This window comes from Leptonychotes weddellii, chromosome 5, assembly GCF_054177405.1.
Source record: "Leptonychotes weddellii isolate Sample4059 chromosome 5, ASM5417740v2, whole genome shotgun sequence".
NCBI classification, from domain to species: Eukaryota; Metazoa; Chordata; class Mammalia; order Carnivora; family Phocidae; genus Leptonychotes; species Leptonychotes weddellii.
The window spans coordinates 19,555,792-19,574,065 of record NC_138373.1 but is presented as its reverse complement, the minus strand read 5'-3'; the positions used below and the strand labels follow the sequence as shown (position 1 = coordinate 19,574,065).

Sequence of the window (18,274 nt, the reverse complement as noted above, 5' to 3'; positions counted from 1 at the left end):
TTTTTTTTTTAAAGATTTTATTTATTTATTTGAGAGAGAGAATGAGAGAGAGAGAGAGCACATGAGAGTGGGGAGGGTCAGAGGGAGAAGCAGACTCCCTGCTGAGCAAGGAGCCCGATGCGGGACTCGATCCCGGGACTCCAGGATCATGACCTGAGCCGAAGGCAGTCGCTTAACCAACTGAGCCACCCAGGCGCCCCTAAATGGTATTTTCATTATGATTATTGTTTCTTAAATCTCCTAAAAATCAGAGAGCTCTGCCTTGTTTTTAAAGATTATAATACTGGGATGCCTGGGTGGCTCAGTTGGTTAAGCATCTGCCTTCAGCTCAGGTCATGATCTCAAGGCCCTGGGATGGAGTCCTGCACTGGGCTCCCTGCTCAGTGGGAAGCCTGCTTCTCCCTCTCCCTGCTGCACCCCCTGCTTGTACGTGCGCTCTCTCTGACAAATAAATAAAATCTTTATTTTATAAAAAAAATAAATAAAGATTAAAATACCAAGGGCACCTGGCTGGCTCAGTTAGAAGAGCACATGACTCTTGACCTCAGTTTGAGCCCCACATTGGGTGTAGAGTTTATAAATAAATAAATAAACAAACAAACAAACTTAGGAGGGAAGGAAGGAAGGAAGGAAGGAAGGAAGGAAGGAAGGAAGATACGTTAGAATACCAAGAATTAAAGTAAAAGAATTTATCGAGCTGGTGATGTGCTTACAAAGGTTCCTTACAGTAGAAGCAACAAAGGCATTTCCTGACCAGTCCCATGAAATCTTCTAACATGTGAACTGTTTGTTTGTGGACACATTGTTTGCTACCATCCAAGCTCAACAACCGGAGGGAAGAAGCTACAGATGTTCAGTGACTGGCCAATTCCTCTAGGAACTGCCACAGTCCATGGCATCAAACAATGATTTCTAAATGGAGAAAGATCACAGTCAGATGAAAGACAAGCTATATCGTTGTGCTCCACTGCAAAAATGTTGTTTGTTAAACATAAAAGGTCATTTGAGGAACAGCCAACAAACGATTAATTAGCAGAGCAAACAAGAATATTTTTGAGGGAAAAAACTACAGAGGACAGAACTTTAAATCACTCGGCTTTCAACGATTTCTTTTCCACTATTATATATAAAAGGTTTTTTTGTGGAAACCATGAGGTCATTGTTTTGCAGAGTCTTTACTATAGGAAACAGCTGTGGAGAACTACACAAACAGTGAACACTGCGCTATTTAGTAGCCCCTCATTGTGACAAGTGTATAGACGGGGACAGGAAAAATCCATCAAACCACACTCTAATAACAAAAGAGGCAGAGTCAAACTAAAAACTTTAGGCCACACAAAGGGAGACAAAAAACAACTAGTTCAGGATAAGCATCTGTATTATTACATCTGTATCTTGACTTAGAATTCCGAGAGCAGCTGCTTTCTACAGGGGTCGCCAAAAACTCAAATGATTCACTTTGCACAATACCTGATATATGACAGACATTCAACAAATGTTACTTAAAAAAAAGTTTCCTAGTACTCTTAAGTTCAAATACTACATGGCCTGTCTGAAACTGAACTTCCCACCCACCTCCAGAACCGTTTTCCATTCTGTTGCTTCCAGTCTTGAACAGTGCCATCCCAAGTCATCCTGTTTCAATACCTCCAAGTTATGTTCCTTTCCTCCTTCTTATTCACTCTTCACACACCCATAAAGCTGCCAAACACTGTCAACTCTGCTTCAATATATATTTTGTATACGCTCAAAGGTCAGAGAAAAGGAACAAAAGACACGGAAAAGGAAATAAATATACTGAATCCACTGCAATCCACGACAGGGTATGTGACTCCCTTAAAACACCACCCAATACAGTTGTCCAGTGATAAAAATACAATTATGTGAGATAGCTCACATAATACGCAGCTGAATTCAAGTCTACACAGCTAGTCGTAAACCGCACCATAGTTCCTACTGTCTATCAAGACTCCCTTTCTTAAATATCTCATGACCCCCGACCCCATGTGTTCAATTTAAATGCACCATCTTTTCTGCCCCTTGTGCTTCACAAACCACTTCCCCTTTCCAACTGCTCCATTTCTGTCAGATAATCCCCATTATATTCTCCATCCCTCAGGTCTGAAACCTTGGTGTTTACTACGCCATCCCTTGGACTTTCCCTAATAACATCATGATGTCCTCCAAAATGTCCCTTGGACTCATTCTTTCCTCCTCCTTTTCCTCTGTTCATACCTATGATTGCCCTCTTGCATTTACTTTCTCCTTCATCTGATTCTTTTGTGCTCACCATCAGAACAATTTTTCAAAAACATCCTTTTCATCAAATTTGTCTGCACAGCTATATTGAAATACTACTGACTGCAGCCTCAAGGCTAAACTATTGTGACAGACTTTCAAAGCCACTCACAATCTGCCCCCTCTCTGCTCATTCATCTGCATTTATTTCCCCTTCTCTCCAAATCAGTGGTTCTCAACTGGGGCAATTTTGCCCCCCCCAGGGGATATTTGGCAATGTCTGGAGACATTTTTGATTGTCATGACCAGGGTAGGGAGAGGCGTACTACCAACATCTAGTGGGTAGAGGACAGGGACACCGCTAAACATCCTAATATGCCAGGACAGTCCCCGACAAACAAAACTGACCCTGTGAAAGAAAATAACTTTAAGTTTAAAAAATGACGAACAAGGGCAGTCACTAATAGGAGGAGGCACATGTCAGGGGGGTAGGGCCCTAGCATGCACCATGGATGGGTCAGAGAATCCTGTCCTCTACAACTCTTTGCTGGGCAATCTGGCGAGGTATAGCCACATTTTAAATGCACCTTCCCTTTGACTCAGCAATGCCACTTCTAAGACTCAGTCTTTAGAAAAGGAGACTTGATATATGTTGAAGGATTGGCTATCATGATTAAAAACTTTATACAACCTAAACACCCTTCCTTGGACTATACAACTGTTAAAAAGAATGAGGTGGGTTTAGATGTATCAACAAAAAAACAAAGTCAGTCATGCTATCCACGGGGAAGAGGGAGAGGGGAAAACAATTTACAGAACTATATGTGGAGCATGTGCCCATCGATGTAAAAGATGTATACACGTGTTTATACATGCATTTAAGTGGTCTGAAAGGATTATTTTTAAGACAGACTTCCAAAAGCGCCTAAGTCTGAGAAGCAATGGCAAATACATAAAGTTAGCTGCAACTGATCTTATTTTCACGGAGATTCAGCACCACAGTCTCAGAGGGAAAAAAACACTACATATTTCAACACAGCCCCCCTACCTCTTTATGTTTTATGTTGAGAACTGTCATTTCAGAGGTTGTAAAGATAAGGCAACCACAGGCGAAGGACTCAGTGTGTGCCTCAGCAATGTAGGGGTGACAAAGAGTGAAGTCAGAACTCTGGTTCTGGGCACCTGGGTGGCTCAGTCAGTTAGGTGCCTGCCTTCGGTCACGATCCCAGGGTGCTGGGACTGAGTCCCACGTCAGGCTCCCTGCTTCTCCCTCTGCCCCTCCCCTCCACTCATGCACATGGTGTGCTCACTCTCTCTCTCTCAAATATAAAAAATAGTAATAATAAAAAAGAACTCTGGTTCTGTTCCCTTGGTCTCTAGCCAGCAGGTGAACCTCAGTTCCTTCATCCAGAAAGAGGTGAGGCTGCTCACATCTCCCCCACACCTCCTTCTAAGTCTAAAATTTGATGACGCTGGTACCTCCTTTCTCCTTCAGAGATGTGGAGCTTCACTGAAACAAAAGTGACAGCATTTGACAGGCAAGGGAACTGACCAGGGAGAGACATACTTTCTAGTCTATACTCAGCTACAAAGTTAATTTTTCTACTTTTCAAATGAATTCAGGGGGTACCCTGAAGTCCGAGTACTCCCTGGGACCCAGTGTGACATACCAATATCCTAAACATCTTCTCACAAACCAGGAAAACTTAGACCACAGGTCTGCAGCATAAGATCAGAGCCCCCAAAATGAGCCTGTGAAAAAGTTAGGTGTGAAACAGAGCCAGTAGAACCCTGATTGCTAGCTTGTCTGCCCCTACTCATTTATACATTTATTCCCTTTGTAACCTGAGAACTCTCACCAATAAATAAGCACCACTGGGCACCACAGTTCAAGGGGAAAAATATGGAAGAGAAATTTCTATTCATCAATTGTTTTTTGTTTTACTGCAAATTTGGAAGGACTCCCCACAGTTCTTTTATCAGTAGATCACTCTGTTCTAGTTGTTCTTTGGGAGCACAGCTTGAGAACTGCTGCTGTAAAATGTATCTTTGTTACTTGAGATGACCATCCATCTTTTTACTGACTGCAAAGGGGCACTGATCACGAAATCAGCATCTATATGAACCTGGAAGTGTGCATGCTAGTATCCTACTAGTTAGACAATAAACTCATTTCCTCTAAAAACAGCATATTGAGTATTTGGGTTTCAGAATGATTTATTTTCTCTAAAAGGTGTTTCTACTAAGACAGTGATCCAAGGACCTGCCAGTGAAGTCCAAATTTTACCCTAGTGCTGCTGCAAACACATACACACAGAGGAGAAAAAGCAACAAGGCAACCTTCTAAAGGCTGGGTTGGTAAGAAAAACGCCCTAAGGAGGCTCAAAACATTCCTCCAATGGAATGTTTCTCAATCTTAGCCTTACTGACATTTTGGGCTGGGAAAACCCCTCACTGAGGGGAGCAGAGCCCGTAGCACCCCCACCCCAGTTGTGTCAACCAAGTATGTCTCCAGACAGGCCAAATGCACTAGGAATGAAGGGGTTGGGGAACCAGGCAAAAGAGCCCTAGCTGAGAACCCTGCTCAAAGAGGAGAAAAATACCTGCTTAAAAAGAGAAGTGACAGCTAGAGAAATTTCTCAAAGCATACAAAGGTTAGGTCAGTCAATCCATTTCATTCTGGGAAATGAAAGTCCTACCTTAACAACCATCTAGCTCATCCAAAATCAAAAATCCGTTTACCAAGTTCCTAAAGCTCACATAAATCAATGTTGTTAGAAATCAAGAAAGAATTCTAATCGGAAAACTTACAAAGAAACTCATTAGTAACTTAAGGAAGTTTTAAGACGATAAAAGCACACTCAAAGACACACTAAGTGCTTTTTGAGACCTCAAGGCAAACTCTCGAGATGGCAAATTGGTTTTATCTTCTCTGCCAACTCCAATCAACTGGTAGTGGCTGCGTGGAGCCCAGAACTGAGCAAGATTCTGCAAGCTCAAGGAAAGAGTATCTGCATGGAACATCAACTTCTGCCACAGACAGGCAAGGGGCCGTGGTAACAGGTATGGCTCACATCCACCTCGGTGCTGAACTCAACTTTCTTTAGGCTCAAAATAATACCCATCAAATGTGGCTGTAATAAAACATTTTGGGGAAAAAAAGTAATCCTCCAGAATGCCACCAGACTTACCTAATTCAGAGGCAAAAAGAAAAAAAAAAAAGAAGACGAAGAAGAAGAAATCTGATCCTGTCACTCCCCTGCTTAAGAATCAGCCCTGGATTCTCAGCTTCCATAGGATAATATCCAAACCAACACAGCCTACAAAGCCATTCACAATCCACTTACAACACACTTCTTCCAAACTTTCTGCACCCCCATTATTCTCCGCGGTGTAACCAGCCACCAAATGTCGCACTGTTCCCCCAAAACCACATGCCCTTTTTTTTCAAGATTTTATTTATTTATTTATTTATTTATTTATTTGAGAGAGAGAGAGAGAAACAGCATGAGAGGGGAGAGGGTTAGAGGGAGAAGCAGGCTCCCTGCTGAGCCGGGAGCCCGATGTGGGACTCGATCCCAGGACTCCGGGACCATGACCTGAGCCGAAGGCAGTCGCTTAACCAACTGAGCCACCCAGGCGCCCAAACCAGATGCCCTTTCATGCCATCTCCACCCCTTCTCTGCCTGGCTAATTTCTATTCATCCTGCAGACCACTGCGCTGTGATGCTTTACTTGTTCCCTAGAGCAAGAGTGTTCCCTGGACCTACAGCATCAGCATCACCTGGGAGCTTGATAGAAATGCAGAATCTCAGACTCCACCCCAGCTCCACCAAATCCAAAATAGCTCGGTAACAAGATGCCCACGTGAATATGTGCACACTGAACGGTAAGAAGTGATGTCTTGGGGAACGTACCAGGTCTCACTGGACTCAGTTCTTCACAGGCAGGTATAGTGTCTTCCCAAAATCAAAGTGCCTCACCTTTGGCAGGCTGCCTCTGAGGCAAATCCCTCCTTTAGGAAGGGAAACCCAAACATCCACCTTCCAGCCTCCATGGCAGCCAGAGGTGGCCAACTGACATGGTTGTAAGTCAATGAGATGTCAGCAGAAGCCTGCTGAGGGGACGCTTCTGGAAGAACTTTTATTTTCCCAGTGACTTCCTGCCTTGACAAACATTAAGGATAAAAAGCCAAAGACATAATAGGGACAAAATAGCCAAGAACAACAGAGTGGAAACACAGAAATGGTCTGAGTCCCTGTTGGGCCCTTCAAGCCACTGTACCACATTAGAACATGTACCTCCAGACTTACTGTTTGAGCCGATTCAACATCTTTATTGCTTAATACATCATCATTAGGGCTTTCTCTTTCTTGTGCTGAATGCATTCCTAACTGATGGAGTAAACCCTCAATAAATGGGAAGTGAACGAATGAATGAATGCAATGTGAAATCTACTAAATGTTGAGAAGGTTATATGCTTTATTTTTTTTTTTTAAGATTTTATTTATTTATTTGACAGAGAGAGACACAGCAAGAGAGGGAACACAAGTAAGGGGGAGTGGGAGAGAAGCAGGCTTCCCACGGAGCAGGGAGCCTGATGCGGGGCTCGATCCTAGGCCCCTGGGATCATGATCTGAGCTGAAGGCAGGCGCCTAACGACTGAGCCACCCAGGCGCCCCTAGAAGATTATATGTTTTAAAATAAGACCTCGAAGAATCTGTTCAACTTTGCCAAAGCATGCTTATAAATCAGCCTCTGCGTTTCTAGAATTATTGACCCATTTCTGTTCACAGCTTGTTAATGGATAAAAAAAAAAAAAAACCTTTTAAATGCAATGGAAATGTTCACATACAAAAATGCTGTAGAAATTGATTTTTACATTTTGGAAAGAGTAGAAAACCAAACTTGAAACATTGGGCTCTGACTTTGAAAAGTTTGCAATTGCTGTGGCTATTGATAGGCAACTATAAGCAAAGAGAAAAAAAGAGAAGGAAAAAGACTTACAGTAGCTGGTTGGTTGCCATTCTCTCCTACTTTCTTATTTTGAGATCTCTGACATGGATCTCATTTTTTTCCAGTCCCTATCCCAGTCCAGTATTTCCATTCAAATTTCCAAGATCAAACAGCAATCACTTTTTGTTTTTGAGAAAAACAGAACATTAATAAATATAAATAAAATGTATTAAAAGGGGACAGGTGCACTTGGGCAGTATTATTCCCCGAAAGGTGGGTCCTCAACCAAGTGCTGAATCCTCAGATTATCATTTTGCATTTTACTAAAATCATTTATTTTTACTTAAATAAATTTTAAAAGAAACTTTACAGCACCAATGGAAAGCCAGTATCATTTGCCACAAATAGAAGACAAATGTAAAAACAAAGACAATGAAAACACAACCTTATTAAATCCTAGCTACTGTTACCTGCCGAGGCCTCTAAACTTAAAGCTTGTTCTATTAAAAAAAGAAAAAGAAAGGTGGGGGAGTGAGCATGAAGGTGTTAAAGTCAGGCTACCATCAAGCTAAGACCTGTTCTTGGGCATAATCAGGACATTCTATTTAACACCATATCCATGTCCCACCCCAAAGTATCCCTCATACAATCTCAAATCATCTTCCCTCTTTTTTGCTCAGAATAAGAGCCCATTTCCCAGGGCGCCTGGGTGGCTCAGTCGGTTAAGCGACTGCCTTCGGCTCAGGTCATGATCCTGGAGTCCCGGGATCGGGTCCCGCATCGGGCTCCCTGCTCGGCGGGGAGCCTGCTTCTCCCTCTGACCCAGCCCCTCTCATGTGCTCTCTCTCTCTCTCATTCTGTCTCAAATAAATAAATAAAATCTTTAAAAAAAAAAGAGCCCATTTCCCTAGTGCAGCCTAAATGGTCCTACACAATCTGGCCCAGCCCACCACACGGCTCTCATCTGAGCTCCAAGGACACCAGCAGACAGCAAGCAAGAACCCAAGGGCCTTATCTAGCCCACTGCCTGTTTTTGTATGGCCTATGAGCATAAGAACGGTTTGTAGAGATAAATATTTGTAATCAATCTGATGACAGGGAACACTAATTTTGAACTCCAACTCCAATGTTATCCCCTCCAAAAAAAGAATCCCATTCCTCTCATTAGGAGACCTGTATTACAAAGTACTGTACTCATATTTTTATCTTAGTCAATGAGAAATTTGTGGAAATTTGTTTTCTCTTGTTATATAAGTACCTACATAATAGCCTCAATTTTGCATCTTGACCATTTACTATATGGCCCTTTACAGAAAGAGTTTGCGGATCCCAGAGCTACACTGTTCAAGTGCACTAGGCTCTCGCGCTTTCACACTTTCCTTACACCTGGGAAGCAATTCCCCCTGACCTCCTCAAGGCTGGTTCTCCACAGTTACTCAAGTCTCAGTTCAAATGTTACCTCTTCCAAGAGGTCACCCTAACCCTGCCCCCTCCCCCATTTAAAGTAGCTTGCCAACACATCAATCACATCACCAGATTTTACTTTCTTGGAACCACTGATATTACCCTTTTACTTTACTAAAATCTTTAATAATAAAAACAATAACGCAGCAAAAACACATGGTACTATGTACGACGGAAGCGATTTACATATCAGGTTGAACGCTTTAAAAGTGCCAACCTGTAAGTCAAAAACGGTCAAAAATGGGTGACCTCATTGGGTTCAACCTAACAGATCAACCTGTTTGCTGCTCACAACCACCTATGACGTAGGTACTAGACGAGAAAACTGTCACAGAGAGTTTCAGTAACCTGCCCGAGTTCACACTGCTAGTAAGTGGCAAAACGAGGATTTGAAGCCAGGCTCAACACTCCCACCCCCAAGAATGTAAGTTCCATGAAGGCAGCCGGTCTTTTCATTGCCATAGCCCTCCAGGGCCCATCACAGGGCCACGTACGTAGTAAGCCCTTAATAAACACACGATGAATGAATGGGTGCGTCTCCCTTACTATCAGTGGCATCGGTCCTAGACTCGGGGCCCACACCTCTTTAGATCCGGGCGCTGGTTAGCCCGCCGCGCCGCCAGGAAAGGAGGAATGCAAGACTTTGGGAGACGGTGCCCCAGGGACGCGGGGTGCAGGGCCCCTCCTGGGGGTGGGGACGCGGCGGGGCTCACCTTGAAGTCGCGGCTGTGCTGCGGGGTGTACTCCAGGGTCCAGAGGGCCCGCACCAGGTGCGCCAGCTGCTCGGTGACCTCGCCCTGGCCCTGCGTGCCGCGGCCCACAGGCTGCTCGGGGTCGGGCGAGGGCTCGGGTCGCCCCGCCCGGTACTGGCCGAGTGCCAGGTACTCGGCGAAGAGCTCGGTGTTGCTGAGACACTGCAGCGTGGCGTTCATGAAGCACGTGTTGCCGTGGTTCCGGAGCCCCGCCACCCCGGGCACCGGTTCGGCGGCGGAGGCGGGCGGCGCGGGCGAGGCGGGCGGCGGCGGGCACGGCGGCGGCGGCGTGGGCGCGGCGGCCGGCCCGGGTGGGAAGCAGCTGCGGAGGCCGCCGCGGTCCGGGGCGGCGCCCTCGGAGCTAAGGTGCGAGAGCGTGGACAGCGTCTTGAGAACGCGGCTCATGAAGCTGCCCACCGAGCGCGCCGACGAGGGCGAGGCGGGCGCGGCCGGCCCGGGCCCCCCGGGGCCCCCAGCGCCGCCGCCGCCGCCAGCGCGGCCGCTCCGGAACAGCCGCTTGCTGAAGGAGCGCTTCTCCTTCCCGCCCGCCGCCGCCACTGGCTGCGGCCCGGGCCCCGGCGCCGTTACCTTGGACATGGCGGCGGCTGCCGACGCTCATCACCGAGCCCGCCCGCCCGGCCCGCGGCCCCGCCACGGCCGCCGCCGCATCCCGCCGCGCCGCGCAGCGCCTCACGGGGCTGGGGGGCTCGATGCCCCACACACCTCAGAGCGCCGCCGAGCGAGCTAGTGAGCGAGCGGCTGCCGGCGGGGCGGGCGGGCGCGCGCGCGATCCGCCCAGCTGGGCCGCTCACGTGACGCGCCTCTCGGCGCAGCCCGCCCGGCGCTGAAGCCGTGGCGGCTGCCATGTTGACTGTGGGAATGGAGGTGCCCCTCCAGCCAGACCAGATGACTCGCGGCTCCGGGGCGGTCCCGCTTTGTGAAGTCCGAGAGAGGCCATGTCTGGTGTGGGCACGGTCCTGGCGCGGTGGACAGCGCTGGGCTCGTGCCCAGGGATGGACCCCAGGCGTGGGTCTCGGTCTTCTGATCTGAAGGCGGAGGCCTTGGGAAAGTGCGGAGATCAGGTTACCGCCCCTTACCAGACCCTGGGAGAAATAATAGACATGGCCCTGACCAGTCCTGAGCGAGCCAGCCCTGCCAGGCTCCTGAGGGACCCGACTGCCTGCGTGCATACCGGAACGCCATCACAGAGTCTGGCACGTCCTGGCAGGCTTGTCTTCCAGGTGGCACCTTGGGCTTGCAGTGAAACGGTATAATCAGAATTACCTTCCTTTGCAGGCCTACCTTTAAATCCCCGCTGAGCTCTACCATCATTCATTCATTCAACAAATAGTTACTCCTGTATGCCAGGCACTGCTAGGCTCTGGGAATATGACAAAATATGAAATTAACACGGTTTTTGCCTGCCCTCTTGCATTTCCCACTCGCGGATGCTGTTAATAGCTGCTATGTTTCAAGCATTGTGCTAAGCATGCAATGTTTCCCTTAATTTTCAGTTCAGTGCCTTTGAGATTGGTACAATGTATCCATTTCAAAACCAAGTTTGGTTCAAAGCCCCAAGACTTGATCTCTAAACGAAAGGTCACAGATCCACAAATATCACAGGGACCAAGATAGGTCATATCAGTGAGTAAAGAATCATGGTGTTTCAATCATCGTATTGACCAATTAATGCTTAAAGTGATTTGACTGTTGGGGAGAATATAAGAAATGGTGGGGACCACGGCAAACTGCAAATCAACATCTTTCTAAAGGGGGTGGCTGCCACTCAGCTGATCCAATTGTTCCCATGCAAAAATGAGGGCTCAGATCATCTGACTTTTTAAAGAGAAGTTGGGAATCCTGTTTTTAAATGTTGGTTCAACTAAAAAATAGTGCAGGGAAAAAAAGTACACCTTTGGGCTCCCTTGAGCTCAAAATCAACTGGTTTGCGACCTCCTCTCTGTAGATTGTCCTTTGCTGACCTTTAGCCTGAGTCCTGGTTACTGCATAAAGGAGAAATCAGGGAAGGGAGAGCCCTTCGCCTTTTTAAAACATAAACCCCACCTTACACCACATTTCAGAGTAAATGGTTTTTGCCGGAGCCTTCCACCCCGAGTAAACATGGCCTTTGTGGTGACCACCCCCCACCCAGGGTGCTCTGCACTAGCCTCCAAATCACCTACATTCCCACCTCTTAGTCAAAATATCCATTCTTCACTTCATCTTGAGCTCATCTAGACACCAGGAAGAAAGCAATTTGATCATTCATACTTTAGTGTGAATGCAACGGCCCTCAACCTTGGCAGACATATTTGAGTTTTTTTCAAATATGAAAATCATGGGTGAGGGAAGGACAAAAGAAAGGAATAGCTTTTAATGGAATTTCAAGCACTTTGACAAAGCTTTTATCACAATACCCAGCCATTATGTTATGTTGCTTGTTTTTAGGTGGTGGGAAGGGTCTTGGGGCTGTGGTCTCCCTAAATGTCAAATGGACTTAGAAGTTAGCCCTCCGCCTGGGTGGCTCAGTCGGTTGAGCGACTGCCTTCAGCTCAGGTCATGATCCCAGGGTCCTGGGATCGAGTCCCACATTGGGCTCCCTGCTCTGCGGGGAGCCTGCTTCTCCCTCTCCCACTCCCCCTGCTTGTGTTCCCTCTCTCGCTGTGTCTCTCTCTGTCAAATGGATAAATAAAATCTTTAAAAAAAAAAAGAAGTTAGCCCTCAATTAGTTTTCCCAAGCTGCTTTTTTTTTTTTTTTTTTTTTTAGCACTTCTCCATTTTGGACCTAGATGTTCATAGCACCATCCTGCTTGCTCAAAATCCACAAAAGACTACCAGCGCTTAAGGCAGAGACTAGATCTGTTTTGCTGACCATAGATGCCCAGCATTGACCATGTCTCTAATAAATGCTTGGTTGAATGAATAAACTGCTTTAGAAGGAAATTGAACATAGCAAAAGCTTTTCACTCCCCACGTTTTATGCCCAGAGCCCATCTCCAATTTCAGGCACCATTATAAACTGTGTAAGCCACTGCGTTGTGACTGTCCCCCACTTCAAATACCCCTTTTGCTTTTCTGCCTGAGGGTTTTCTCCAAAGCCAAAGAACTCTCATCAGAGGGGAGTTTGAATTAACAACTCCTTCTCCCCCAACAGGGGCAACCTTCAACCAGTGGGAAATACCAGCTACTGGATAAACTCCCAGGCCTCTCATCCTTTAGGGAGACAACTCTAAGGTGTACATAATGGGGTTCTTCAGAGAGTCCCCAGAGGAATGCAGGCCCATTTGCCCTGTATAACCAGTTCAATAATGCACCCTTTTCTGGATTTCTCTACTTCCCTGTCTCCCTCTTCCTACTCTACTCCCTCACTCCTGCTTCTGGGATCACCTCCCAAATGTACTACCGGCACCTGGGTCGTTGTCTCAGGCTCTGGTCTAAGGACAACCCAAACTAAGACACTGAGCCACTTTAATTAGGGCTAGGTATTTAACCCAAGAGAGATCCTGATTTGGTCAAGATCAGGTTTTGTCCTAGCTGCTGTAAATAATCTTCGATCTTATCTACCAACAGGACTTGTCCTCGTGACTGTCCTGCTGACTGCTTTCCAGAACATCATTCTTTCCTTATACTGTCTTACATGGCTGGCACACAGCAGATGCTAACAAATCCTACTTTTTTTAATTTATTAAACTGAAAGTCGAAGACCAGGGGACGTTTACCACACTGCTTCTCTTTATACTAGAGCCTTAGCCTGAATATGACCCAATGCCCAGGCCCTCCTTCCAGTCTAAGCGAGGCTCATGGAATCCCAGTTCATCGTGTACTTCAAAGAAATTAGGGCTGAGCCCATTACCAGATCTGACTTCCTTAGCTTAGCACCACCAGACAGGGGCTCAGGCTCACCCCCATTGAACATTGCCCCCTCCCCTCACCTGGTTTCCACTTCTACCTTTTCCCACCAGCATGTAGCTGAAATCCAAAATGTAGTAGTGTGGTTTAGCTGTAATCCTGAGGGTGGTTTCCACGGGAGTCCACTAAAATACAGTCCTCTCTGATCTCCCACTAGAGTTGCCCTCCAGCCCCTGGCACTATGGAAAGTCTTGGTCTTCCCTCCACGCCCTCAGGCAATTTGATCTAGACATGTGAGCCTTTGCTCAAGCTGTTTCCTCTGTGCCAAACTCCTTTCCTTGAGCCTCTTCACTTAGCTAACCTCTCCTTGTCCCTTCTTGGCACCTCTCAGTCATGACGCTAACGTTACCATAGTAGAAGTCAGCTTACAACCTGTCACCTGCCCTGAAGTGTAGGCTTCAATCCAGCAGGGGCTCATCTTATTCATTATTGGATACCTAGTAAGGTAGCCATCATTGTAGCATAGTGATTATTTGGCAGCAATGTATCTAAACAACATGGGACCTCCTTAGTGAGACACATGACCCCCTTCCCAGTCTGGCCCCTCCCACCATTCCACATTTATTGGTCCCCACGGAGCCCCAAAGCCAACCTACCCCAGCTTGGCCAGAACAGGGTTGGAAAAGAATTCCTAATTGGAGCGCCTAGATGTCTTTTTTTTAAGACCCACCCCAAACAAGATTCTGTAGTAAATCTTCAATCATCCCTCTTTGTACCCATCCTCTACCCTCCCTGTGCCAGGGAAACACAAATTAGAAGGAGCAACGCGGTGAATAATCATCGCGATCCAAACTTGGTTCATCCCTGCGACTATCTCCTTAAACTGACACCTTGGATTAAAGGTTATGCACATTTCATATTTTGACACCTGTTGTCAAGCTGACCTCCAGAAAGGCTTTATCCTGCCAACAGTGAAGGGGGGGGCACACATTTTCCAATCCCAAGACAGTGTTGAGTTTTTCAGGCTTTTTTACACTGGCAAATTCAATGAACAGAAGATGTCATGTTATGGGCTCGTATTTGTAGGAATGAAGTTGAACAACGTGTGCTATTTCTTTAGCTATCTAGCATCTAAACAGACTTCCTATTTGGAAAGAATCCCGAATTACACAGGACAGCTCAAGCTCCCACAGTGAAAAATGGGCAGGAGCTGGGGAGCAGGTATTTCCCTCCCAACCCCAGGGTGCCAGAGCCCAGGAAGGTGACCTAAGCAAGGGCAATCAGATGCTCCCAACTGGGCCTTGGCTCGGGAAGTATTGATGCAAGGTTAGTTGGAGACAGCACAGCAAATTAGTGAATCTAGTGGCTCTATATTCAGCAGAGATGAAGTGGTGGCAGAGCCAGCGATAATGGCAGAGAGGGTCCCGCTGGCTGCTCAAGTGGCAAGTTCTTACTGGTGTCTGCCTCCCTGGGTCTCTGCCCAAGCCTGTTTCTCTGGCTCTGTTTATTGTGGGAGCCAGTCTGATAGGCTTCCTATAAATTCCTTTACTGCTGAAATTAACCCGTGTCAGTTTCTGTTGTTTGCAAGCAAGAAAATGACTAATAATGCCCTTTTTTTTTTTTTTTTTAGCAATTTGTATTTTTACTGGTGTGATTTACCTGCCCACCTCGTTTGGCCATTTTTTCTTTGATGTGTTCTTTTTATAAATGCCTGCTAATAAAAGCACTTTTTATGTGAATTATATTATTCCTTGGTCTGTACCATTTATTCTTTTACCATATTTATAAAGTTTTGATATTAAATAGGAAATTGTAGTTATTTTATATGGTCAGGTTGATTAGTATTTTTTCATAAAGATTTCTGATTTTTTTGTATAAACATGATTAAGAAAACAGCCTTTCCCCACTCCAAAATCATAAGAGTACTCACTCTGTTTTCATTTAGTTCTATTATAGTTCCTTTTTTTTTTTTTTTTCTTTTGCCTTACTTTTAACGTTGGCTCCATCTGGAATTTATTTTCGGGTGAGAAATGAGGTAGGGATCTTGCCTTTTATCCACCTTACATGGCTAGCCAGCTGTCTCAGCGCCACTTAAAGTTATCTAACTTTTTCCCACTGCTTTATAATGTCACTTTTTGTCACATATTAAATGCCACATACATTTAGAGTGCTTAAACATTCTGTTCTATCTCTTTGATGTGTCTCTGTATTCCCTGATAATATAGGTTTAGAATATATTGCAATGTTTGGTAAGACAATACCCCTTAGTATTTGATTGGCTGTTTCCTTTTTCTCTCAGATGAACTTAATCCTTAGGGAGGATTAATTCATACAGGTTAATTTAGGGAAAATTGACATCATCACAATATTTACCTTCTTATCTGGGAATAAAGTACTTCTTTTAAAAATTACAGAAGGACTTTTTCTTCAAGGTTTTATTTATTTGAGAGAGAGAGAAAGCACACACAAGTAGGGGAAGGGGCAGAGGGGCAGAGGGAAAGAAAGAAGCAGACTCCCCACTGAGCAGAGAGCCCGGACCTGGGACTTGATCCCAGGACCCTGGAATCATGACCTGAGCGCAAAGCAGACACTTCAGCGACTGAGTCACCCAGGCGCCCCTACACGAGGATTTTTAATGCCTTTCAAAATACAGTTCCCTTCCACAGGTCTGTGTAACGTTAATGAGTTTATTCCTCCCTGTTGCTATCATGAATGGGGTATTTTTATGCCATTGCATTTTCTGTTGTTTGTCTCTAGGACAAAATTATTTTTGTAACCAGCCACCTTGATATACTTTAGTTCTTTCTTATAATTTTCTGTTGATGCTCTTGGGTTTTTCAGGAACTCCTATCCATGCATGAGATAATAATTTGGCCTCTTCCTTTATAATATTTCTACCTCACCATTATTTTTTTCTTGTCTAATGGCCCATCCAGAATTCTGTTAAGTAATATTAATGAGAGTGGGAAAGCCTGCATTGTTCCTGACATTCACAGCAATGTTTCCAGTGCCTGACCATGAAGCATGATGCTTGCTTTGTTTTGAGATATATATTATTTATTGCATTAAAGTGGTATCCATTTATTCCTCCTTCAGAAAGGGTTATTATCAGAAATGGATCTTGAATTTTATCAAATGCCCTCTGGGCATGAACAGTGATGAGCATATGCTTTTTTAAATTTTTACTTTATTTTCATTTTTATTTCACCTTTGACCTGTATACCCATCATGGGTTTTGGGTAACGAACAACATGAACTACTTTTAGCTAACTTAAGCAGAAAAGGAGCTTATTGGGAGGGTGGATATGGAGCAGCTCACAGGACTGTCAGAGAAGCTTCAGAATCAGACTTGGGAAAGAAGAAAGTACACAGCCAGGGACCTGCTCCAGAAAATTCTACTTAAGATGGCACCATCGGTGAAGCTGGACACGCCACTACCACCGAGACCAGCACCACCATTTGACAGTGGCAGCCCACACTGTTGGACTCTTGGTTCTGCCATAGCCACTCTGAAGAATCTTGAATAATTTCTTGATTGTCCCTGAGCTTTTGCTGTCACTCCTTCAAAATCCTAAGCCCAAAATGGAAGCACCCAGTTGTTGGGCTAGATGCTAGTTCTGGTCACAAGCTGCTGGGATGTAGGGACAGGACCATATCTCCCTACGGCTTCCATCATGGGAGATGGAGCTGCTTCCCATCTATCTTGAGATTCCCTCTGAAAGGAGGACCATGGAATGCCGGGCAGCCCGAAATGCCAGATGTCCATTGTAACTTACCCACCTGGTACGCCATATTGGTAGCATCAAGTGTATCTCTCTGTCTACTTGCTAACAGTTTCGTAGAGAATTTCACAACTATTTTTATAAGAAAGCCAGCTTGCAGGCTGTGTGTGTGCTCAGTATTCTTGTCAGGTTTCAGTTTTACCAGCTTTTTATTTATTTTTTTATTTTTTTAGATTTTATTTATTTATTTGAGACAGAGAGAATGAGAGACAGAGAGCATGAGAGGGAGGAGGGTCAGAGGGAGAAGCAGACTCCCTGCCGAGCAGGGAGCCCGATGCGGGACTCGATCCCGGGACTCCAGGATCATGACCTGAGCCGAAGGCAGTCGCTTAACCAACTGAGCCACCCAGGCGCCCCTTACCAGCTTTTTAAAAACAACTGTGAAGTGTCTCTATTTTCTTTAGGTCTGTAACAATTTACATGATGTGTTTTCAAAGGTTATAAAATTCACCCAATTTACTCTCTAGATCGGGTAGAGCAGGCAGTTCTTTGAAATACTTTTCATCCATTAATTTCATCCACTAATACCGGTCTGTCTAAATTTTCTTTCTCTTCTTGAATTAATTTCAGCCATTTTTATCTCTTTAGAAAATCAGCCATGTTTTCCAGTTTGCTAGCGAGATCTTACAAAGAATTCGCTTCAGGTTTTATTTTCATTTTTAGCTCAGGGCCATGGATGCAAGTTAAATCTATTCTTCAATTTGTGGCTCTATTGTCATTGGTGTGATGGCCTTCCCTGTTCGCTAGTCATTTCTTCTATCCAAGGGCATTCACTAAGATCCAGGACTGTAGCTGACACTGTGGGGGCCCTACCCAGATCCTGTGGGATCCTTTTGCCTTTTCTGTGGCCATCCCCAGCTGTGTACTTTGCTACAAATGTGACTGTCTTTTGGTGCCTGCTTTTGGGCTATTGCCACCGTCATGTCTGCTCACACAGAAAACTGAAAGTACCTAGGGTTTGTTTTCTGGGGTGGCCCTTAGCCAATGACAGTTGGGTGCCGGAGTGCAGAAGCCAGCTTCCCTGCCTCCAGTCAGGACAAATTGTGAGGGGTAACATTCCAGAGCTCCCTGAAGGGTTAGGCTAAAGATACTCTTTCTGAGACCTTGCCCCTCATCCCATCCTTGCTCGACTTCTTCCTTTTCTGTGACCTGCTCCCCTCCCTTCTCAGGAGTTTCTTCTAAGAGCTCTTCCTGAATAAATCGTTTCATGTGAATTGTCATCTCAGGGTCTGG

The 18,274-nt window shown here is 45.5% G+C and overlaps 1 protein-coding gene across 5 annotated transcripts in view; it reads right to left on the bottom strand.

Annotated features, from left to right (window-relative positions):
- The window catches only part of USP31 (ubiquitin specific peptidase 31), a 197,020-nt gene extending 186,873 nt beyond the window's left edge, over positions 1–10,147 (bottom strand). For all 5 annotated transcript variants that reach the window (XM_081819862.1, XM_081819857.1, XM_081819858.1 and 2 more), the window contains exon 1: positions 9,372–10,147. In XM_081819862.1, coding sequence (XP_081675988.1) covers positions 9,372–10,007 — 636 coding nt within the window. In that variant the 5' untranslated portion in view covers positions 10,008–10,147. The remainder of the gene's footprint in view (positions 1–9,371) is intronic.
- Positions 10,148–18,274: the final 8,127 nt, after the last annotated feature.